Here is a 25,463-nt window from a genome sequence, read left to right as displayed (position 1 = left end):
GTCACCTGCATAAATGATTACTGCCCCATAGCACTCACGTCGGTAGCCATGAAGTGCTTTGAAAGGCTTATCATGGCTCACATCAACAGCATCGTTAAGTTTGCTGAGGACACCACAGTGGTAGGCCTGATCACCGACAACAATGAGACAGCCTATAGGGAGGAGGTCAGAGACCTGGCAGTGTGGTGCCAGGACAAAAAACCTCTCCCTCAATGTAAGCAAGACTAAGGAGATGATCGTGGTCTACAGGAAAAGGCGGGCCGAACACGCCCCCATTCACATCAACAGGGCTGTAGTGGAGCGGGTCGAGAGTTTCAAGTTCCTTGGTGTCCACATCACCAACAAACTATCATGGTCCAAACACACCAAGACAGCCGTGAAGAGGGCACGATAAAGCCTATTCCCCCTCAGAAGACTAAAAAGATTTGGCATGGGTCCCCAGATCCACAAAAAGTTCTACAGCTGCACCATCGAGAGCATCCTGACTGGTTGCATCACCGCCTGGTATGGCAACTGATCGACCTCCGACCACAAGGCACTACAGAGGGTAGTGCGTACGGCCCAGTACATCACTGGGGCCAAGCTTCCTGCCATCCAGGACCTCTATACCAGGCGGTGTCAGAGGAAAGCCCCCAAAAAAACAGTCAAAGACTCCAGTCACCCAAGTTATAGACTGCTCTCTCGGCAAGCGGTATCGGAGCGCCAAGTCTAGGTCCATAAGACTCCTGAACAGTTCATCAAATGACCACCCAGACTATTTACATTCACACCCATTTGTTTTGTACACTGCTGCTACTCGTTGTTTATCTATGCATAGTCACTTTACCCCAACCTATTTTGTGTTCATTTTTTTTTTAAATATTTTTTATTTTTATTTTATTTAGTAAATATTTTAAACTCTTTCTTGAACTGCATTGTGGGTTAAAGGCTTGTAAGTAACCATTTCACTGTAAAGTCTACACCTAATCTGATTTGTATTAGCCTTCCCTGTAGCTCAGTTGGTAGAGCATGGTGTTTGCAACGCCAGGGTTGTGGGTTCGATTCCCACGGGGGGCCAGCACAGAGAAAAAAAAAAAAAAAAAATGTATGAAATTGTATGAAATGTATGCATTCACTACTGTAAGTCGCTCTGGATAAGAGCGTCTGCTAAAAATGACTATAATGTATTGACTGGGTGTATTGACACCAAAGTATAACTTCGAAGAAATACTCAAAATCTGCTCCTTTTTTCCCCTCTTGTTTTACCAAAAGGTGCCCATCTTTGTGTTTGAAATTCACAGCTCGACTGAGCGATACAGATACTTGTATGTGTCGGGTACAGAGATGAGGAAGTCATTGAAATATCATGCTAAAAATACAAGACTGAGTTCATTTGTATAAAAATCTAAAAACAGAAGTGCACTTTGACGTCATGTGACACAAATCTCAATGGAATCCATTTTGAATTCAGGTTGTAACACAAGTTAAATGTGGAATAAGTCAAGGGGTGTGAATACTTTCTGAAGGCTCGATGACAACATCTCTCATCTCGCTCTGTATGTGGAGCTTTAACATTAAAATAGGTGATTGATGGAAGCAACAATCCGCAATATTATATCTGATCCGCCCCCTAAATATATATTAAATAAAACCCCAAAACATTAAGTTGCTCACAATAGTTTAATTTCTGATTAAATACTATGATTTAAATCTTATTGTAGCTCGGACACTTAGACATCCTACTGTCCCTTTAAAACACTCTGAGAAAAGCGATTGAAACGTCTTCATGAGCAACACTACAGACGAGTGCAATCGGTGAGCTTCCATAACATGGAAATCGGTGAGCTTCCATAACATGGAAACGGCAGAGAGGTTTAGCGTCGCTCCTCAATGCTCTTAGTTGTGGAAATAGACCTGATAGTGTTTATTCTTTACAAACAAACCCAGAAAATCATCTTTAGAGAAAAAAAATCTCTTTTATTTGTATAAAACTCATTTGCATAGCGTTTTACAGGAGGGAGGAGGTCTGACACACACACACCCTGGGTGTTCTGCCTCTAGGGAGTGCTGCTTCACACACACACACACACACACACACGTTCACACCCTGGGTGTTCTGCTTCACACACACACCATTCAGCACGTAGATAGTACAGTAACAGAACAGCCAGTGTAGAAGACAACTGAAGACAGTAAAACAGTTAAAAACTAGACTGAAAACTTCCTGGACACAGACACACAGAGAGAGAGAGAGAGACAGAGAGAGAGAGAGACAGACAGACAGACAGACAGACGAACAGACAGACAGACAGACAGACAGACAGACAGACAGACAGACAGACAGACAGACAGACAGACAGACAGACAGACGAACAGACAGACAGACAGACAGACAGACAGACGAACAGACAGACAGACAGACGAACGAACAGACAGACAGACAGACAGACAGACAGACAGACAGACAGACAACGAACAGACGAACGAACAGACAGACAGACAGACGAACGAACAGACAGACAGACAGACAGACAGACAGACAGACAGACAGACAGACAGACAGACAGACGAGACAGACAGACAGACAGACAGACAGACAGACAGACACGAACAGACAGACAGACAGACAGACAGACAGACAGAACAGACAGACAGAACAGACAGACAGACGGACAGACAGACAGACAGACAGACAGACAGACAGACAGACAGACAGACAGACGAACGAACGAACGAACAGACAGACAGACAGACAGACAGACGAAGACAGACAGACAGACAGACGGACGAGACAGACAGACGAGACAGACAGACAGACAGAACAGACAGACAGAGCAGACAGACAGACGAGACAGACGAACAGACAGACAGACGAAGACAGACAGACAGACGAGACAGACAGACAGACGACAGACAGACAGACGAGAACAGACAGACAGACAGACAGACGAACAGACAGACAGACAGACAGACAGACAGACAGACAGACAGACAGACAGACGAGACAGACGAGACAGACAGACAGACAGACAGACAGACGAAGACAGACAGACAGACAGACAGACAGACAGACAGACAGACGAACAGACAGACAGACAGACAGACAGACAGACAGACAGACAGACAGACAGACAGACAGACAGACAGACAGACAGAGAGAGAGAGAGAGATGGCAGGATAAGGGAACAGAGCGATGGGAGAGGCAGAGGGCTGTGTTCATACAAGGGAGATATCAAAACAAGTACAGATCATGTCACAGCAGTCAGTCAGTCTACTGGACTAACAAGATAACCACTGGTCTAGATTCAGTCTCCTCTCCCCTACATCCCAACAGTAACCATCAGTGGAACTAATCCCCAAACTGACCTGAGATCAGTGCTACTAACAGAGTACAGATCAGATCAGACAGGAGAACCAGCAGTAAGACAAGAACCTTCCATAAAAATAAAAATAAATAAAAAATGGTTCTTTCAAGAACTACGGAAGACATTTCATGTTTTAACATTACCAATACAGACCAAGCTATTGTTAAAACAGAAAGTCCTGGAGAGAGACAATACATTCACAGCATGTAGAATGACAAGAGATGGGGTGATCGAATTCACAGCATGTAGAATGACAAGAGATGGGGTGATCGAATTCACAGCATGTAGAATGACAAGAGATGGGGTGATCGAATTCACAGCATGTAGAATGACAAGAGATGGGGTGATCGAATTCACAGGTTTAACATGACAAGAGATGGGGTGATCGAATTCACAGCATGTAGAATGACAAGAGATGGGGTGATCGAATTCACAGGTTTAACATGACAAGAGATGGGGTGATCAAATTCACAGGTTTAACATGACAAGAGATGGGGTGATCGAATTCACAGCATGTAGAATGACAAGAGATGGGGTGATCGAATTCACAGGTTTAACATGACAAGAGATGGGGTGATCGAATTCACAGGTTTAACATGACAAGAGATGGGGTGATCGAATTCACAGCATGTAGAATGACAAGAGATGGGGTGATCGAATTCACAGGTTTAACATGACAAGAGATGGGGTGATCGAATTCACAGGTTTAACATGACAAGAGATGGGGTGATCGAATTCACAGGTTTAACATGACAAGAGATGGGGTGATCGAATTCACAGGTTTAACATGACAAGAGATGGGGTGATCGAATTCACAGGTTTAACATGACAAGAGATGGGGTGATCGAATTCACAGTAGGTAGAATCAGTTGAGGTTCAACATGACAAGAGAGAGGAGGGGGATGATGTGTGTGTCAGCTGATGTTAAAAAAAAAAAAAACATTTTTTATTTTAACTCGGCAAGTCAGTTAAGAACAAATTCTTATTTACAATGACGGCCTACCCCTGGCCAAACCCTCCCCAAACTCGGACGACGCTGGGCCAATTGTGCGCCGCCCCTATGGGACTCCCGATCACGGCCGGTTGTGATACAGCCCGGGATCGAACCAGGGTCTGTAGTGACGCCTCTAGCGCTGAGATGCAGTGCCTTTAGACCGCTGCGCCACTCGGGGAGCCCTAAAATGTTTAACTGGACACAGAGAGGAGGGGGATGAGTAAAGGGAGAACACTGGGCCCGATGTCTGTTTGGTGTTCTCCCTGAGGAAGAGGCTCTGATCTGGGTGTCAACCATCACAACCCCTGCCTGATACTCTGGATGATCTGGAAGATGGCTGAGAGCGGGAGAGAGAGAGAGAGGGGGAGAGAGAGAGAGAGAGAGGGTAGGAGAGAGAGAGAGAGAGAGAGAGAGAGAGAGAGAGAGAGAGAGAGAGAGAGAGAGAGAGAGAGAGAGAGAGAGAGAGAGAGAGGGAGAGAGAGAGAGAGAGAGAGACAGAGAGAGAGAGAGAGGAGAGAGAGAGAGAGAGAGAGAGAGAGAGAGAGAGAGAGAGAGAGGGGAGAGAGAGAGAGAGAGAGAGAGAGAGAGAGAGAGACAGAGAGAGAGAGGAGAGAGAGAGAGACAGAGAGAGAGAGAGAGAGAGAGAGAGAGAGGGGGAGAGGACAGAGAAGACAGAGAGAGAGAGAGACGGGGAGAGAGAGAGAGAGAGAGAGACAGAGAGAGAGAGAGAGGTAGAGAGAGAGAGGGGGGGAGAGAGAGGGAGAGAGAGATACAAATCAGAGTCCATTGTGATGTCTGTGAACCAGCTCCACCCAAACATTCCCAACATCAGAGTCCTGCACACAAAACTATTATCTGGCGTAATGAATGAAAACATTTAAACCCCTGGGTCGGCGCTTGGTTTCAGAACAATTACATTTAAAATGTTTTAAAACCAACTTTGTATAAAAATAATTTTATTTTTTTATGAATGTTTACCCCGCTATCATCCAGAAGGTGAGGTCAGTACAGGTGTATCAAAGCTGGGGACCGAGAGATTGAAAAACAGCTTCTATCTCAAGGCCATCAGACTGTTAAACAGCCATCACTAGCCAGCCTCCACCCAATACCCTGCCCTGAACCTTAGTTATTGTTACTAGCCTCCACCCAGTACCCTGCCCTGAACCTTAGTTACTGTTACTAGCCTGCCTCCACCCAGTACCCTGCCCTGAACCTTAGTTACTGTTACTAGCCTCCACCCAGTACCCTGCCCTGAACCTTAGTTACTGTTACTAGCCTCCACCCAGTACCCTGCCCTGAACCTTAGTTACTGTTACTAGCCTCCACCCAGTACCCTGCCCTGAACCTTAGTTACTGTTACTAGCCTGCCTCCACCCAGTACCCTGCCCTGAACCTTAGTTACTGTTACTAGCCTCAACCCAGTACCCTGCCCTGAACCTTAGTTACTGTTACTAGCCTGCCTCCACCCAGTACCCTGCCCTGAACCTTAGTTACTGTTACTAGCCTCCACCCAGTACCCTGCCCTGAACTTAGTCACTAGCCAGCCTCCACCCAGTACCCCGCCCTGAACCTTAGTTACTGTTACTAGCCTCCACCCAGTACCCTGCCCTGAACTTAGTCACTAGCCAGCCTCCACCCAGTACCCTGCCCTGAACCTTAGTTACTGTTACTAGCCTCCACCCAGTACCCTGCTCTGAACCTTAGTTACTGTTACTAGCCAGCCTCCACCCAGTACCCTGCCCTGAACCTTAGTCACTGTTACTAGCCAGCCTCCACCCAGTACCCTGCCCTGAACCTTAGTCACTGTCACTAGCCAGCCTCCACCCAGTACCCTGCCCTGAACCTTAGTTACTGTTACTAGCCTCCACCCAGTACCCTGCCCTGAACCTTAGTCACTGTCACTAGCCAGCCTCCACTCAGTACCCCGCCCTGAACCTTAGTCACTGTTACTAGCCAGCCTCCACCCAGTACTCTGCCCTGAACCTTAGTTACTGTCACTAGCCTCCACCCAGTACCCTGCCTTGAACTTAGTCACTAGCCGGCCTCCACCCAGTACCCTGCCCTGAACTTAGTCACTGTTACTAGCCGGCCTCCACCCAGTACCCCGCCCTGAACTTAGTCACTAGCCAGCCTCCACCCAGTACCCTGCCCTGAACTTAGTCACTGTCACTAGCCGGCCTCCACCCAGTACCCCGCCCTGAACTTAGTCACTAGCCAGCCTCCACCCAGTACCCTGCCCTGAACCTTAGTTACTGTCACTAGCCGGCCTCCACCCAGTACCCCGCCCTGAACTTAGTCACTAGCCAGCCTCCACCCAGTACCCTGACCTGAACCTTAGTTACTAGCCAGCCTCCACCCAGTACCCTGACCTGAACCTTAGTTACTAGCCAGCCTCTACCCAGTACCTTGCCCTGAACTTAGTTACTGTTACTAGCCAGCTCCACCCTGCACCTTAAACTCCCGATTCATATCCCTGTTGTTAGAGCCCGAATTTAAACTGGATAAAATAAAAATACCCCATCTATAGACAATACCCCATCTATACACAATACCCCATCTATACACAATACCCCATCTATACCCCATCTATACACAATACCCCATCTATAACCCATCTATACACAATACCCCATCTATACACAATACCCCATCTAAACACAATACCCCATCTATACCCCATCTATACACAATACCCCATCTAAACACAATACCCCATCTAAACACAATACCCCATCTATACACAATACCCCATCTATACACAATACCCCATCTATACCCCATCTATACACAATACCCCATCTATACCCCATCTATACACAATACCCCATCTAAACACAATACCCCATCTAAACACAATACCCCATCTATACACAATACCCCATCTATACACAATACCCCATCTATACACAATACCCCATCTATACCCCATCTATACACAATACCCCATCTATACACAATACCCCATCTATACCCCATCTAAACACAATACCCCATCTATACACAATACCCCATCTATAACCCATCTATACACAATACCCCATCTAAACACAATACCCCATCTAAACACAATACCCCATCTATACACAATACCCCATCTATACACAATACCCCATCTATACCCCATCTATACACAATACCCCATCTAAACACAATACCCCATCTAAACACAATACCCCATCTAAACACTATACCCCATCTATACACAATACCCCATCTATACCCCATCTATACACAATACCCCATCTATACACAATACCCCATCTATACACAATACCCCATCTATAACCCATCTATACACAATACCCCATCTATACACAATACCCCATCTATACACAATACCCCATCTAAACACAATACCCCATCTATACCCCATCTATACACAATACCCCATCTATAACCCATCTATACACAATACCCCATCTATACACAATACCCCATCTAAACACAATACCCCATCTATACCCCATCTATACACAATACCCCATCTATACACAATACCCCATCTATACACAATACCCCATCTATACACAATACCCCATCTAAACACAATACCCCATCTATACACAATACCCCATCTATACACAATACCCCATCTATACCCCATCTATACACAATACCCCATCTATACCCCATCTATACACAATACCCCATCTATACACAATACCCCATCTATACACAATACCCCATCTATACCCCATCTAAACACTATACCCCATCTATACACTATACCCCATCTATACCCCATCTATACACAATACCCCATCTATACACAATACCCCATCTATACACAATACCCCATCTATACACAATACCCCATCTATACCCAATACCCCATCTATACCCCATCTATACACAATACCCCATCTATACACAATACCCCATCTATACACAATACCCCATCTATAACCCATCTAAACACAATACCCCATCTATACCCCATCTATACACAATACCCCATCTAAACACAATACCCCATCTATACACAATACCCCATCTATACACAATACCCCATCTATACACAATACCCCATCTATACACAATACCCCATCTATACACAATACCCCATCTATACCCCATCTAAACACAATACCCCATCTAAACACAATACCCCATCTATACCCCATCTATACACAATACCCCATCTAAACACAATACCCCATCTATACCCCCATCTATACACAATACCCCATCTATACACAATACCCCATCTATACACAATACCCCATCTATACCCCATCTATACACAATACCCCATCTATACCCCATCTATACACAATACCCCATCTATACCCCATCTATACACAATACCCCATCTATACCCCATCTATACACAATACCCCATCTATACACAATACCCCATCTATACCCCATCTATACACAATACCCCATCTATACCCAATACCCCATCTATACACAATACCCCATCTATACACAATACCCCATCTATACCCCATCTATACACAATACCCCATCTAAACCCAATACCCATAACAGTGATAACAGGTACATTTATTGAAAATGAAATACAGAATTCTCATTTACACCTGAGGCAATACTTTGTAGAAGTACCTGGATTGTAATACATTTGCCCATTATTATTTTTAAAATTCTAGATTTTCAAGTAGATTTAAGTCAAAACTGTAACTTGGCCACTCAGGAATGTTCACTGTCTTCTTGGTGAGCAACTCCAGTGTAGATTTGGCCTTGTGTTTTAGGTTATTGTCCTGCTGAAAGGTGAATTCATCTCCCAATGTCTGGTGGAAAGCAGACTGAACCAGGTTTTCCTCTAGGATTCTGCCTGTGCTTAGCTCCATTCCACTTATTTTCATCCTGAAAAGCTCCCCAGTCCTTAACGATGACAAGCATACCCATAACATGATGCAGCCACCACCATGCTTGAAAATATGGAGAGTGGTACTCCGTAATGTGTTGTATCTTCTCCAAACATAACGCTTGGTATTCAGGACAAAAGGTTCAAAATATGGAGAGTGGTACTCCGTAATGTGTTGTATCTTCTCCAAACATAACGCTTGGTATTCAGGACAAAAGGTTCAAAATATGGAGAGTGGTACTCCGTAATGTGTTGTATCTTCTCCAAACATAACGCTTGGTATTCAGGACAAAAGGTTCATCGCTTTGCTGCATTTTCTGTTGCAGTATTACTTTAGTGCTTTGTTGCAAACAGGATGCGTGTTCTGTAATATTTTTATTCTGTACAGGCTTCCTTCTTTTCACTCTGTGAATTAGGTTAGTATTGTGGAGTAACTACAATGTCGTTGATCCACCCTCCGTTCTCTCATCACAGCCATTAAACTCTGTAACTGTTTTAAAGTCACCATTGGCCTCATAGTGAAATCCCTGAGTGGTTTCCTTCCTCCCCGGCTACTGAGTTATATAGAATACTACATACATATATACACATACAGTGAGGGGAAAAAAGTATTTGATCCCCTGCTGATTTTGTACGTTTGCCCACTGACAAAGAAATGATCAGTCTATAATTTTAATGGTAGGTTTATTTGAACAGTGAGAGACAGAATAACAACAAAAAAATCCAGAAAAACACATGTCAAAAATGTTATGAATTGATTTGCATTTTAATGAGGGAAATAAAATACTGCTGTCCACTTCACACGACACTACCGGTCAAACATTTTACAATACTTACTCATTCAAGGGTTTTTCTTTATTTTGACTACATTTATACAATTGTAGAATAATAGTGAAGACATCAAAACTATACAATAACACATACGGAATCATGTAGTAACCAAAAAAAAGTGTTAAACAAATCAAAATATATTGTATATTATTCTACAATGCAGAAAAAAAGTGAAAATAAAAATAAAACCTTGAATGAGTAGTTGTTAAGCGTTTGACCGGTGTACAGTCATAGTTCATCCCACAGTGCATTGGGAAAGTATTCAGACCCCTTTGACTTTCTCTACATTTTGTTACGTTACAGCCTTATTCTAAAATATATATTTTTTTAAATCCTCAAATCTACACACAATACCTCATAATGACAAAGCGAAAACAGCTGTTTAGAAATTTTGCAAATGTATTAAAAACAAAAACAGAAAAACCTTATTTACATAAGTATTCAGACCCTTTACTATGAGACTCGAAATTGAGCTCAGGTGCTTCCTGTTTCCATTCATCATCCTTGAGATGTTTCTACAACTTGATTGGAGTCCACCTGTGGTAAATTCAATTTATTGGACATGATTTGGAAAGGCACACACCTGTCTATATAAGGTCCCACAGTTTACAGTGCATGTCAGAGCAAAAACCAAGACATGATGTCGAAAGAATTGTCCGTAGAGCTCCGAGACAGGATTGTGTTGAGGCACAGATCTGGGGAAGGGTACCAAACGATGTCTGCAGCATTGAATGTCCCCAAGAACACAGTGGCCTCCATCATTCTGAAATGGATTAAGATTGGAACCACCAAGACTCTTCCTAGACCTGGCCGCCCGGCCAAACTGAGCAATCGGGGGAGAAGGGCTGACCAAGAACACAATGGTTACTCTGACAGAGCTCCAGAGTTCCTCTGTGGAGATGGGAGAACCTTCCAGAAGGACAACCATCTCTGCAGCACTCCACCAATCAGGCTTTTATGGTAGAGTGGCAAGACGGAAGCCACTCCTCAGGTAAAGGCACATGACAGCCCGCTTGGAGTTTGCCTAAAGGCACCTAAAGGACTCTCAGACCATGAGAAACAAGATTCTCTGGTCTGATGAAACCAAGATTGAACACTTTGGCCTAAATGCCAAGTGTCACGTCTGGAGGAAACCTGGCACCATCTCTACGGATGAAGCATGGTGGTGGCAGCATCATGCTGTGGGGATGTTTTTCAGTGGCAGGGACTGGGAGACTAGTCAGGATCGATGGAAAGATGAACGGAGCAAAGTACAGAGAGATCCTTGATGAAAACCTGATCCAGAGCGCTCAGGACCTCAGACTGGGGAGAAGTTTCACCTTCCAACAGGACAACAACCCTAAGCACACAGCCAAGACAACGCAGGAGTGGTTTTCGGGACAAGTCTCTGAATGTCTGAGTGGCCCAGCCAGAGCCCGGACTTGAACCCGATCGAACATCTCTGGAAAGACCTGAAAATAGCTGTGCAGCGACGCTCCCCATCCAACCTGACAGAGCTTGAGAGGATCTGCAGAGAAGAATGGGAGAAACTCCCCAAATACAGGTGTGCCAATCTTGTAGCATCATACCCAAGAAGACTCGAGGCTGTAATCGCTGCCAAAGGTGCATCAACAAAGTACTGAATAAATATTTATGTAAATGCGATATTTCAGTTTATTTTTAATACATTTGCAAATAAAAGTTTTTTGGGTCATTTACCAAAACAATTAAATCAATTTTAGAATAAAAAAAGGCTGTAATGTAAAAAAAAAATAATTGGAAAAAATAATACTTTCCCGAATCCACTATATTCTAGAACACGGATACATTTTCGACTGTGCACTTTTTACATCCACAAAGTAGATGTCCTAACCGACTTGCCAAAACTATAGTTTGTTAACAAGAAATGTGTGGAGTGGTTGAAAAACCAGTTAATGACTCCAATCTTAGTGGATGTAAACGTCCGACTTCAACTGTACATGTATGCATGTCACGGTTTTAGAAGCTTCTGATAGGCTAATTGACATAATTTGAGTCAATTTGGAGGGACAGAATTCACCCAATTTATTGTGGGAAGCTTGTGGAAGGCTACCCGAAACGTTTGACCCAAGTTAAACAATTTAAAGGCAATGCTACCAAATACTAATTGAGCGTATATAAACTTCTGACCCACTGGGAATGTGATGAAAGAAATAAAAGCTGAAATAAATCATTCTCTCTACTATTATTCTGACATTTCACATTCTTAAAATAAAGTGGTGATCCTAACTGACCTAAGACAGGGAATTTTTACTAGGATTGAATGTCAGACTTTTTGAATTATAATACTGTTGGGGTAATAATGTATCTAACTATTGTGAAAAACTGAGTTTAAATGTATTTGGCTAAAGTGTATGTAAACTTCCGACACACAGTCTCTTACCTGATCCACACACCACAAAGACAAAGAGAGCCAGTAGCCAGGGACCTACAGGAGACTTCTCCTCATTCACCACCCGCTGAAACACAGGGTTAACACAGGGTTAACACAGGGCTAACACAGGGCTAACACAGGGCTAACACAGGGCTAACACCAGAGAGAGGGAGACAGGGCTAATACAGGGCTAATACAGGGCTAACACCAGAGAGAGGGAGACAGGGCTAATACAGGGTTAATACAGTGCTAACACAGGGCTAATACAGGGTTAACACAGGGTTAATACAGGGCTAACACAGGGCTAACACAGGGCTAACACAGGGCTAACACAGGGTTAACACCAGAGAGAGGGAGACAGGGCTAATACAGGGCTAACACAGGGCTAACACAGGGCTAACACAGGGCTAACACAGGGCTAACACAGGGCTAACACCAGAGAGAGGGAGACAGGGCTAATACAGGGTTAACACAGGGTTAACACAGGGCTAACACAGGGCTAACACCAGAGAGAGGGAGACAGGGCTAACACAGGGTTAATACAGGGTTAACACAGGGTTAATACAGGGTTAACACAGGGCTAACACAGGGTTAACACAGGGCTAACACAGGGTTAACACCAGAGAGAGGGAGACAGGGCTAACACAGGGCTAACACAGGGCTAACACCAGAGAGAGGGAGACAGGGCTAACACAGGGTTAATACAGGGCTAACACAGGGCTAACACAGGGTTAACACAGGGTTAACACAGGGTTAACACCAGAGAGAGGGAGACAGGGCTAATACAGGGTTAATACAGTGCTAACACAGGGCTAATACAGGGTTAACACAGGGTTAATACAGGGTTAACACAGGGTTAATACAGGGCTAACACAGGGCTAACACAGGGCTAACACCAGAGAGAGGGAGACAGGGTTAACACAGGGCTAACACAGGGCTAACACAGGGCTAACACAGGGCTAACACAGGGCTAACACAGGGCTAACACCAGAGAGAGGGAGACAGGGCTAATACAGGGCTAACACAGGGCTAACACTGGGTTAACACTGGGTTAACACAGGGCTAACACCAGAGAGAGGGAGACAGGGCTAACACAGGGCTAACACAGGGCTAACACAGGGCTAACACAGGGCTAATACCAGAGAGAGGGACACAGGGCTAACACAGGGCTAACACAGGGCTAACACAGGGCTAACACAGGGCTAACACCAGAGAGAGGGAGACAGGGCTAACACAGGGTTAATACAGGGCTAACACAGGGCTAACACAGGGTTAACACAGGGTTAACACAGGGCTAACACCAGAGAGAGGGAGACAGGGCTAATACAGGGTTAATACAGTGCTAACACAGGGCTAATACAGGGCTAACACAGGGCTAACACAGGGCTAACACAGGGCTAACACCAGAGAGAGGGAGACAGGGCTAACACAGGGCTAACACAGGGCTAACACAGGGCTAACACAGGGCTAACACAGGGCTAACACCAGAGAGAGGGAGACAGGGCTAATACAGGGTTAACACAGGGCTAACACAGGGCTAACACAGGGCTAACACAGGGCTAACACAGGGTTAACACAGGGTTAACACAGGGTTAACACAGGGCTAACACAGGGCTAACACCAGAGAGAGGGAGACAGGGCTAATACAGGGTTAATACAGTGCTAACACAGGGCTAACACAGGGTTAACACAGGGTTAACACAGGGCTAACACAGGGCTAACACAGGGCTAACACAGGGCTAACACCAGAGAGAGGGAGACAGGGCTAATACAGGGCTAACACAGGGCTAACACAGGGCTAACACAGGGCTAACACCAGAGAGAGGGAGACAGGGCTAATACAGGGCTAATACAGGGTTAACACAGGGCTAACACAGGGTTAACACAGGGCTAACACCAGAGAGAGGGAGACAGGGCTAACACAGGGTTAACACAGGGTTAACACAGGGCTAACACAGGGTTAACACAGGGCTAACACAGGGCTAACACAGGGCTAACACCAGAGAGAGGGAGACAGGGCTAACACAGGGCTAACACAGGGTTAACACAGGGCTAACACAGGGTTAACACAGGGCTAACACCAGAGAGAGGGAGACAGGGCTAACACAGGGCTAACACAGGGCTAACACAGGGCTAACACAGGGCTAACACAGGGCTAACACAGGGCTAACACCAGAGAGAGGGAGACAGGGCTAACACAGGGCTAACACCAGAGAGAGGGAGACAGGGCTAACACAGGGTTAACACAGGGCTAACACCAGAGAGAGGGAGACAGGGTGAGATTACATGTGAATCATTTAGCAGATGCTCCTATCCAGAGTGACGTAGAGGCAGTGCAGGGAAATCCCAAGTTCAACAAACCCTACAACTCTATGACTACTTTACCCACGTCCACAGAGCACTGAAACACATTTACAGGACGGACCGTGCCGATACAAAGCCTGAGGGAAATTTTACCGTAATTCCGGTAACAAACATTGAATCTGCAGTTTTCCCAGTAAAATGTTTATTTTTATTCTGTAAATTGTTCAAAGTATTCATCGTGCATAGAGTTGGAAGGTTTGTTAAACTAAAATGTTTGTTCGCATTTTAAGAAAAATAGTGACAACTGACTCTCAGCGTTAGTTCTGTTGCCGTGCAATTTCCCTGCTTCCAACAAAAGCCCTATTCGGACGGGGTCAATTTACCTGGGGGAGGTCAGGGGTCAGATTACCTGGGGGAGGTCAGGGGTCAGACGGGGTTAGTTTCCCTGGGGGAGGTCAGGGGTCAGGTAATCAGACGGGGTTAGTTTAACATCTCCCTGGCTGAGCCTAACCACGCGTGTTTATCAGAGTGATGGAGCTAGCTAAAATGTATTTAATCAATTTTAGAATAAGGCTGTAACGTAACAAAATGTGAAGAAAGTCAAAGGATCTGAATAGTTTCTGAATGCCCTGTATAATGCAAGTCTCAGGAAACACTGTCTGGGTTGGCAATACTCAGTGTAGAAAACAGTTGGGCCCACGACCTGGAGCTACAGGATGTGGTGAAATAATTTGCACACACAAAAAAATGAGGATTTCAGGAGACCAGGGGAGGTATCAATTTGGATTTAATTTACTGTGAATATTGCAGATCGGGTAGTGGCTGAATTTATCCTCAAGCCCACTACTTTTTTCCCCTCATTGCTACGCTACTTGATATGTAATATTTTTTTTTTTTTTAAGTATAAATAACTAAAGTCACAGTATATAGCTACACTGCATAATGAATCAATCCCTAGTAAGCTAGTGTTGCGGGTGGACTCACTGTAATGTTTGGCATTACTAGACTGGTTTTATGCACATTTCCTATCCAGAGGAACTGCTTTATGCCAGTAGGCACTTTGATACCATTACTTTCTGTTGTTGTTGCAGGTTAGGAGACTGAGGTTAAGGTAAGGAAAAACACTACCAAAACATTCACTGTATGAAGTGTAGTGATCAGCTCTAGGTAGTGATCAAACGTTAGCTAGCCAACCACATGCCAGTTGGTAGAGCAACGCCAGGGTTGTGGGTTCGATTCCCACGGGGGACCAGTATGAAAAAAGAAAAAAATAATAATAATAATTGTATGAAATGTATGCATTCGCTACTGTAAGTCGCTCTGGATAAGAGCATCTGCTAAATGACTCAAAATGTAAATGTAAATGCTAGAACGGATCATCCACCTTGCTCTAGCTAGAGTTGTGGTGGTAATAACATCTAAACTTTGACAAAAACACATAGCTTGCTTTAAAATGACCACTGACTAGTCAAATATCTAGAGTCAATTTCACTGGCAAATGAGCTACTTGTTGGGTAATGTAGCACAACAATGTTTATATGAACATTGATAGATATCATGTCCCCAAAGCTGCAGTCCTAACCCGTTATTTTTACCCCCTCGGGGGGAATCCCCGTCCAAAGTGGTGGTGGACTTCACTAACGTCACCCCCCCCCATCCGGTCCTCGATTTAGTTCGAGGGAGCGAGTGGACAACTTTGGGCACTGACCCACAATTAAACACAAACTGTAGTCACATGTCAAACTCTGGTGACTGCGAAGTGTCATATGTAATAAACCAGGCTGCATTTTCAGCATGTCAGAAAGAAAAAAAAGCATGATGCTTTGTAAAATATATAAACTATAAAACTAGCTAGCCAGCCATGGGTAACTGTAGCTAGCTATCCAAACTATAAAACTAGCTAGCCAGCTATGGGTAACTGTAGCTAGCTATCCAAACTATAAAACTAGCTAGCCAGCCATGGGTAACTGTAGCTAGCTATCCAAACTATAAAACTAGCTAGCTAGCTATCCAAACTATAAAACTAGCTAGCCAGCCATGGGTAACTGTAGCTAGCTATCCAAACTATAAAACTAGCTAGCCAGCTATGGGTAACTGTAGCTAGCTATCCAAACTATAAAACTAGCTAGCCAGCCATGGGTAACTGTAGCTAGCTATCCAAACTATAAAACTAGCTAGCCAGCTATGGGTAACTGTAGCTAGTTAGCCAGCTATGGGTAACTGTAGCTAGCTATCCAAACTATAAAACTAGCTAGCCAGCCATGGGTAACTGTAGCTAGCTATCCAAACTATAAAACTAGCTAGCCAGCCATGGGTAACTGTAGCTAGCTATCCAAACTATAAAACTAGCTAGCCAGCCATGGGTAACTGTAGCTAGCTAGCCAGCTATGGGTAACTGTAGCTAGCTATCCAAACTATAAAACTAGCTAGCCAGCCATGGGTAACTGTAGCTAGCTATCCAAACTATAAAACTAGCTAGCCAGCCATGGGTAACTGTAGCTAGCTAGCCAGCTATGGGTAACTGTAGCTAGCTACCTGACAGGAGCGATAGCTTACTAGGTACATTAATACTGTAGCTAGCTATCTGACAGTAGTGTAGCTTACTAGGTACATTAATACTGTAGCTAGCTATCTGACAGGAGTGGTGGCTAGATACATTAGCTTACTAGGTACATTAATACTGTAGCTAGCTACCTGACAGGAGTGTTAGCTTACTAGGTACATTAATACTGTAGCTAGCTACCTGACAGGAGTGGTGGCTAGATACGTTCGCTTACTAGGTACATTAATACTGTAGCTAGCTACCTGACAGGAGTGGTAGCTAGATACGTTAGCTAACTAGGTACATGAATAGCTTTAGGTTGGTTGTTTTAAAGCTCTACTTCAGATCATCTCTCTCCCTCGCTTGGGCAATGACATTTAAGGTACACTCGGATCTGACGACGTAAAAACGGGCTGAAGGTTTAGGGCTGAGGATTTAGGATCGAGGGCTGTCTACTTTGAGTTTGAAACGCAACCTTAAGTCGAAGGGTTATTACTAGCTAGCAAGACAGCCAAAATTAGAATCCCTAGCTAGCTAGATAGACAAGCTTGCTTTGCTAACATGTCGGCAGCCAAAACGTGTCTTATCTAAGATTTGTTTTATTCTTGATTATGAACTATAAAAATGTAATTAACTACTAGCACTGTGGAATGGTGAGCTATCAGTTTGATTCCCAGGTAGACAGCTTGTAGCTAGCTTCAGCTTGTTACAGTGAGCTTTCAGTTTGAATAGCCAGCTGATTGAATAGACAACTAGTTAGCCGGTAACGTTAGCTATCATAGCCTAGGCAGCCGATAGTGCATGGGCTCTAGATCATGCACTATCGGCTGCCTGGGTAGGCTAGTAGCTATCGGTGTGTGTGTGTGTGTGTGTGTGTGTGGAGCTGTTAGCCAGCTAATGTTAGTTAGCTAGCTAGATTCTAACCGTGGTCTTCTGGACGTGTCCTCGCTGCGTTATGGTCTTGCTGTGTTTCTCGTTAGCCACTTTCATCCGTTGGACCGCCGACATGTCGAGAATCGGTGTGTCAAAGCCACGAAATGGACGATACACAAACTCAACCACCGGCGTATCACTTACATATAAAGGACTAGAAGGGGGGGAGAGACGGTTTGTTGATTTAGATTTTTTTTTTAGGAATAGACGATAACTGCTGTAAGAGTCCAGCTCGCGATGGCTAACGGTTGTTAGCTTGGTGTTAGCAGGCTAGCTACCGGAAGTAGATGCTTCTACCCTCATCACGTGGTGAGGGTCTAGTGTGAGGCGCCCTGGGGGCAGATCTGGTGTCGGGTTTATTCTATCTGACCCCCTATAATAGACACAAAACCATGTGGAGTGGCGGAGGGACAACCCAAACCTGCCCTGGGACCCGTTTCACAAATTAAATGAAACTAGCTGTTTTAATTGTCGTCTCTCCTTCCAGTTCTCTGCTGCCAATGACTGGAACGAACTACAAAAATCTCTGAAACTGGAAACACTTATCTCCCTCACTAGCTTTAAGCACCAGCTGTCAGAGCAGCTCCCAGATCACTGCACCTGTACATAGCCCATCTATAATTTAGCCCAAACTACTACCTCTTCCCCTACTGTATTTATTTATTTTATTTATTTTGCTCCTTTGCACCATATTATTTATATTTTATCTCTGAACTTTCTTCAAACTACAAATCTACCATTCCAGTGTTTTTCTTGCTATACTTTATTTACTTTGCCACCATGGCATTTTTTTGCCTTTACCTCCCTTATCTCACATCATTTGCTCACATTGTATATAGTCTTATTTTTGTCTACTGTATCATTGATTGTATGTTGTTTTACTCCATGTGTAACTCTGTGTTTTTGTATGTTGTCGAACTGCTTTGCTTTATCTTGGCCAGGTCGCAATTGTAAATGAGAACTTGTTCTCAACTTGCCTACCTGGTTAAATAAAGGTGAAAAAAATTAAAAAATTAAGGAACGTTGTTGCCAGAAATACCAGGCTACTTGCTTGCATTTTCAAGCAGTGTTGTGTTGTTGTTGTTGTATCTATTCAGTTGGAATGTATTTTACATGGACTTATTTTAGCTGTGTATATACCGTCGCTATGCCGGTTTCGCTGTAACTGAAAAACATCTTCCTAAACTCGTCCGTTTCGTGGTGGAGGCAGAGTTGAGTTTTGGTAACTGGTAGCTGGATTTACAACATTGAGACACTATCAGTTCTATTCTTGTAAAAATGTACATTTACATTTAAGTCATTTAGCAGACGCTCTTATCCAGAGCGACTTACAAATTTCCAACTGCGGTGCTGAAATTCATACTTTTAATAAAAAAACCTATCAAATAGAACATCTAATTGTATTTGTCACATCATACCAAATACAACTAATGTACTTTTTCGTAAAATGTTTGCTTACGACGTTTCCCAACAATACAGAGTTTAAAGTTAAATTAAACCGTAACTTCGGTGGGGTTTATCAGTGGTTGGCAGCCAACGTTACGGTGCATTACCGCCCCCTACTGTACTGGGTGGCGGAGACAGGGAGAAACCAAATCCTGCCTGCCAGCCCCGTCGCTCTTAAAAAAAGATAACAAAATATTTGAGACTATATCTAATGACGTTCTACTCAATATACTCTTTAAACTAATTTATTGTATCCCCTTCTCCCTCATGCTAGATCTCAGCCTCTCTCTTTCCCTTAAAATACTGCCTGCACTGTAGCAATACCTGCTCCACTGTCTCTGTTTCCTGGCAATAATCGCACTTTCCTGTTGGATGCTTTCCTATCACATTTTTACCCATCGCTCCACAAAAACAGTAGCAATAGTAACAGTAATAACAGTAGTAGTAGTAGTAGTAACAGTAGTAATAACAGTAGTAGTAACAGTAGTAACAGTAGTAGTAACAGTAGTAGTAACAGTAGTAACAGTAGTAGTAGTAGCAGTAGTAACAGTAGTAACAGTAGTAGTAGTAGTAGTAGTAACAGTAGTAACAGTAGTAGTAGTAGTAGTAGTAGTAGTAGTAGTAGTAACAGTAGTAGTAGTAGTGGTAGTAGTAGCAGTAGTAGTAGTAGTGGTAGTTGTAGTAGTAGCAGTTGTAGTAGTAGTAGTAGTAGTAGTAGTAGTAGCGGTAGTTGTAGTAGTAGCAGTAGTAGTAGTAGTAGTAGTAGTAACAGTAGTAACAGTAGTAGTAGTAGTAGTAACAGTAGTAGTAGTAACAGTAGTAGTAGTAGTAGTAGTAGTAGTAGTAACAGTAGTAGTAGTAGTGGTAGTAGTAGCAGTAGTAGTAGTAGTGGTAGTAGTAGCAGTAGTAGTAGTAGTGGTAGTTGTAGTAGTAGCAGTTGTAGTAGTAGTAGTAGTAGTAGTAGTAGCGGTAGTTGTAGTAGTAGCAGTAGTAGTAGTAGTAGTAGTAGTAACAGTAGTAACAGTAGTAACAGTAGTAGTAGTAGTAGTAGTAGTAGTAACAGTAGTAGTAGTAGTAACAGTAGTAACAGTAGTAGTAGTAACAGTAGTAGTAGTAACAGTAGTAACAGTAGTAGTAACAGTAGTAGTAGTAGTAGTAACAGTAGTAGTAGTAGTAACAGTAGTAGTAGTAGTAACAGTAGTAACAGTAGCAGTATTAACAGTAGTAGCAGTAGCAGTATTAACAGTAGTAACAGTAGCAGTATTAACAGTAGTATCAGTAGCAATAGTAACAGTAGTAACAGTAGCAGTATTAACAGTAGTATCAGTAGCAGTAACATTAGTAACAGTAGCAGTATTAACAGTAGTATCAGTAGCAGTATTAACAGTAGTATCAGTAGTGTAACCGGTGTGAAATGGCTAGTAGTTAGCGGTGGTGCGCGCTAATAGCGTTTCAATCGGTGATGTCACTCGCTCTGAGACTTGAAGTAGGGTTTCCCCTTGCGTTGCAAGGGCCGCGGCTTTTGTGGTGCGATGGGTAACGATGCTTCGTGGGGTGTCAGTTGTTGATGTGTGCAAGGGTCCCTGGTTCGAGGCCCAGGTTGGGGCGAAGAGAGGGACGGAACCTACACTGTTACAGTAACAGTAGTATCAGTAGCAATAGTAACAGCAGCAGTATTAACATTAGTAACAGTAGCAATAGTAACAGTAGTAATAGTAACAGTAGCAGTATTAACATTAGTAACAGTAGTAACATTAGCAGTATTAACATTAGTAACAGTAGTAAGATTAGCAGTATTAACATTAGTAACAGTAGCATTACTAACAGTAGCAGTATTAACATTAGTAACAGTAGCATTACTAACAGTAGCAGTATTAACATTAGTAACAGTAGCATTACTAACAGTAGCAGTATTAACATTAGTAACAGTAGCATTACTAACAGTAGCAGTATTAACATTAGTAACAGTAGCATTACTAACAGTAGCAGTATTAACATTAGTAACAGTAGCATTACTAACAGTAGCAGTATTAACATTAGTAACAGTAGCATTACTAACAGTAGCAGTATTAACATTAGTAACAGTAGCATTACTAACAGTAGCAGTATTAACATTAGTAACAGTAGCATTACTAACAGTAGCAGTATTAACATTAGTAACAGTAGCATTACTAACAGTAGCAGTATTAACATTAGTAACAGTAGCATTAGTAACAGTAGCAGTATTAACAGTAGCATTAGTAAAAGTAGCAGTATTAACAGTAGTAGTAGTAGTAACAGTAGCATTAGTAACAGTAGCAGTATTAACATTAGTAACAGTAGCATTAGTAACAGTAGCAGTATTAACAATAGTAACAGTATCAGTAGTAACAGTATTAACATTAGTAGCAGTAGCAGTATTAACATTAGTAACAGTAGCAGTATTAACATTAGTAACAGTAGCAGTATTAACAGTATTAACAGTAGCAGTAGCAGTATTAACATTAGTAACAGTAGTAACAGTAGCAGTAGTAACAGTAGCAGTATTAACAGTATTAACAGTATTAACAGTAGTAATAGTAGTAACAGTAGTAGTAACAGTAGTAACAGTAGTAGCAGTAGTAGTAGTAGTAGTAGTAGTAGCAGTAGTAGTAGTAGTAACAGTAGTAGTAGTAGCAGTATTAACAGTAGCAGTATTAACAGTAGTAACAGTAGCAAAAGTAACAGTAACAGTAGTAATAGTAGTAACAGTAGTAGTAACAGTAACAGTAGTAATAGTAGTAACAGTAGCAGTATTAACAGTAGTAGTAGTAGTAGTAGTAATAGTAACATTAGTAACAGTAGCAGTAGTAGTAGTAGTAGTAGTAGCAGTAGTAGTAGTAGTAACAGTAGTAGTAGTAGTAACAGTAGCAGTATTAACAGTAGTAGTAGTAGTAGTAGTAATAGTAACATTAGTAACAGTAGCAGTAGTAGTAACAGTAACATTGGAACTGGTCTGTATTCTGTAGAATATCAAACATGTCATGTAAAGATGTCCCCTGATATGGACCTTTTCACCCAGTGTGCTGTGACATTATGCAGAATTTAAATTCTTGCAGGGATGAATGTTGGATACGACCGACCAGATCCATGCAGAGAGACAGACCAGATCCATGCAGAGAGACAGGATAGATCCATGCAGAGAGACAGGATAGATCCATGCAGAGAGACAGACCAGATCCATGCAGAGAGACAGACCAGATCCATGCAGAGAGACAGACCAGATCCATGCAGAGAGACAGGATAGATCCATGCAGAGAGACAGGATAGATCCATGCAGAGAGACAGGATAGATCCATGCAGAGAGACAGACCAGATCCATGCAGAGAGACAGGATAGATCCATGCAGAGAACATGATCCATGCAAAAGTATATGCAGAGAGACAGACCAGATCCATGCAGAGAGACAGGATAGATCCATGCAGAGAGACAGGATAGATCCATGCAAAGAGACAGGATAGATCCATGCAGAGAGACAGACCAGATCCATGCAGAGAGACAGGATAGATCCATGCAGAGAGACAGGATAGATCCATGCAAAGAGACAGGATAGATCCATGCAGAGAGACAGACCAGATCCATGCAGAGAGACAGACCAGATCCATGCAGAGAGACAGGATAGATCCATGCAGAGAGACAGGATAGATCCATGCAGAGAGACAGACCAGATCCATTTGTGTTTATTATGGATCCCCATTAGTTCCTGCCAAGGCAGCAGCTACTCTTCCTGGGGTTTATTATGGATCCCCATTAGTTCCTGTCAAGGCAGCAGCTACTCTTCCTGGGGTTTATTATGGATCCCCATTAGTTCCTGCCAAGGCAGCAGCTACTCTTCCTGGGGTTTATTATGGATCCCCATTAGTTCCTGTCAAGACAGCAGCTACTATTCCTGGGGTTTATTATGGATCCCCGTTAGTTCCTGCCAAGGCAGCAGCTACTCTTCCTGGGGTTTATTATGGATCCCCGTTAGTTCCTGCCAAGGCAGCAGCTACTCTTCCTGGGGTTTATTATGGATCCCCGTTAGTTCCTGCCAAGGCAGCAGCTACTCTTCCTGGGGTTTATTATGGATCCCCGTTAGTTCCTGTCAAGGCAGCAGCTACTCTTCCTGGGGTTTATTATGGATCCCCGTTAGTTCCTGTCAAGGCAGCAGCTACTCTTCCTGGGGTTTATTATGGATCCCCGTTAGTTCCTGTCAAGGCAGCAGCTACTCTTCCTGGGGTTTATTATGGATCCCCGTTAGTTCCTGCCAAGGCAGCAGCTACTCTTCCTGGGGTTATTATGGATCCCCATTAGTTCCTGCCAAGGCAGCAGCTACTCTTCCTGGGGTTTATTATGGATCCCCATTAGTTCCTGCCAAGGCAGCAGCTACTCTTCCTGGGGTTTATTATGGATCCACATTAGTTCCTGCCAAGACAGCAGCTACTCTTCCTGGGGTTTATTATGGATCCCCATTAGTTCCTGCCAAGGCAGCAGCTACTCTTCCTGGGGTTTATTATGGATCCCCATTAGTTCCTGCCAAGGCAGCAGCTACTCTTCCTGGGGTTTATTATGGATCCCCATTAGCTCCTGCCAAGGCAGCAGCTACTCTTCCTGGGGTTTATTATGGATCCCCGTTAGCTCCTGCCAAGGCAGCAGCTACTCTTCCTGGGGTTTATTATGGATCCCCGTTAGCTCCTGCCAAGGCAGCAGCTACTCTTCCCGGGGTTTATTATGGATCCCCGTTAGTTCCTGCCAAGGCAGCAGCTACTCTTCCTGGGGTTTATTATGGATCCCCATTAGTTCCTGTCAAGGCAGCAGCTACTCTTCCTGGGGTTTATTATGGATCCCCATTAGTTCCTGCCAAGGCAGCAGCTACTCTTCCTGGGGTTTATTATGGATCCCCATTAGTTCCTGCCAAGGCAGCAGCTACTCTTCCTGGGGTTTATTATGGATCCCCATTAGTTCCTGCCAAGGCAGCAGCTACTCTTCCTGGGGTCCAGCAAAATTAAGGCAGTTATACAATTTTAAAAACATTACAATACATTCATAACAGATTTCAAAACCGGACTGTGTACCCTCAGACCCCTGCTCTACTACCACATATCTACAACACAAAATCCATGTGTACGTGTGTGTATAGTGTGTATGTTATCGTGTGTTTGTATGCATGTGTCAATTTATTCATATCCCTTCTTACATCAGCTGATATCCATGTGTAGGTGTGTCTGTTTCTGTGTGTGTGTGTCTCTTCCCAGTCCCCGCTGATCCATAAGGTGTATTTTCATCTGTTTCTTAAATCTGATTCTACTGCTGCATCAGTTACCTGATGTGGAATAGAGTTCCATGTAGTCATGGTTCTATGTTGTACTGTGCTCCTCCCATAGTCTGTTCTGGACTTGGGGACTGTGAAGAGACCTCTGGTGGCATGTCTTGTGGGGTATGTATGGGTGTCTGAGCTGTGTGCCAGTAATTTAGACAGACAGCTCGGTTCATTCAACATGTCAATACCTCTCATAAATACAAATAGTGATGAAGTCAATCTCTCCTCCACTTTGAGCCAGGACAGATTGACATGCATATTATTAATATTAGCTCTCTGTGTACATCCAAGGTGCAGCCGTGCAGCCCTGTTCTGGGCCAATTGCAATTTTCCTAAGTCCCTCTGTGGCACCTGACCACACGACTGAACAGTAGTCCAGGTTCGACAAAACTAGGGCCTGTAGGACCTGCCTTGTTGATAGTGCTGTTAAGAAGGTAGAAACTAGGGCCTGTAGGACCTGCCTTGTTGATAGTGCTGTTAAGAAGGTAGAAACTAGGGCCTGTAGGACCTGCCTTGTTGATAGTGTTGT

The 25,463-nt window shown here is 43.6% G+C and overlaps 1 protein-coding gene across 1 annotated transcript; it reads right to left on the bottom strand.

Annotated features, from left to right (window-relative positions):
• Nucleotides 1-3,556: 3,556 nt before the first annotated feature.
• zgc:85858 (stress-associated endoplasmic reticulum protein 1) lies at nt 3,557-18,449 on the bottom strand. Its single transcript, XM_014156854.2, has 3 exons — nt 18,163-18,449; nt 12,402-12,477; nt 3,557-4,675 (listed from the first exon to the last, which is right to left on the bottom strand). Exons 1-3 carry the CDS (start codon nt 18,244-18,246, stop codon nt 4,635-4,637), a joined length of 201 nt encoding a protein of 66 aa, XP_014012329.1. The 5' UTR covers nt 18,247-18,449; the 3' UTR covers nt 3,557-4,634.
• Nucleotides 18,450-25,463: the final 7,014 nt, after the last annotated feature.

This window comes from Salmo salar, chromosome ssa18, assembly GCF_905237065.1.
Source record: "Salmo salar chromosome ssa18, Ssal_v3.1, whole genome shotgun sequence".
In the NCBI taxonomy this organism is placed as follows: domain Eukaryota; kingdom Metazoa; phylum Chordata; class Actinopteri; order Salmoniformes; family Salmonidae; genus Salmo; species Salmo salar.
The sequence above is the reverse complement of the archived record's forward strand: the minus strand, read 5'-3'. Positions and strand labels throughout refer to the sequence as shown.

Coding starts and splice junctions, on each gene's coding strand:
- zgc:85858 (XM_014156854.2), bottom strand. CDS start 18,246: ATGTCGGCGGTCCAACGGATGAAAGTGGCTAACGAGAAACACAGCAAG. Junction 12,478..18,162: donor GACACGTCCAGAAGACCACG/GTTAGAATCTAG, acceptor CCTGTGTTTCAG/CGGGTGGTGAATGAGGAGAA. Junction 4,676..12,401: donor CTTTGTGGTGTGTGGATCAG/GTAAGAGACTGT, acceptor TCCCGCTCTCAG/CCATCTTCCAGATCATCCAG.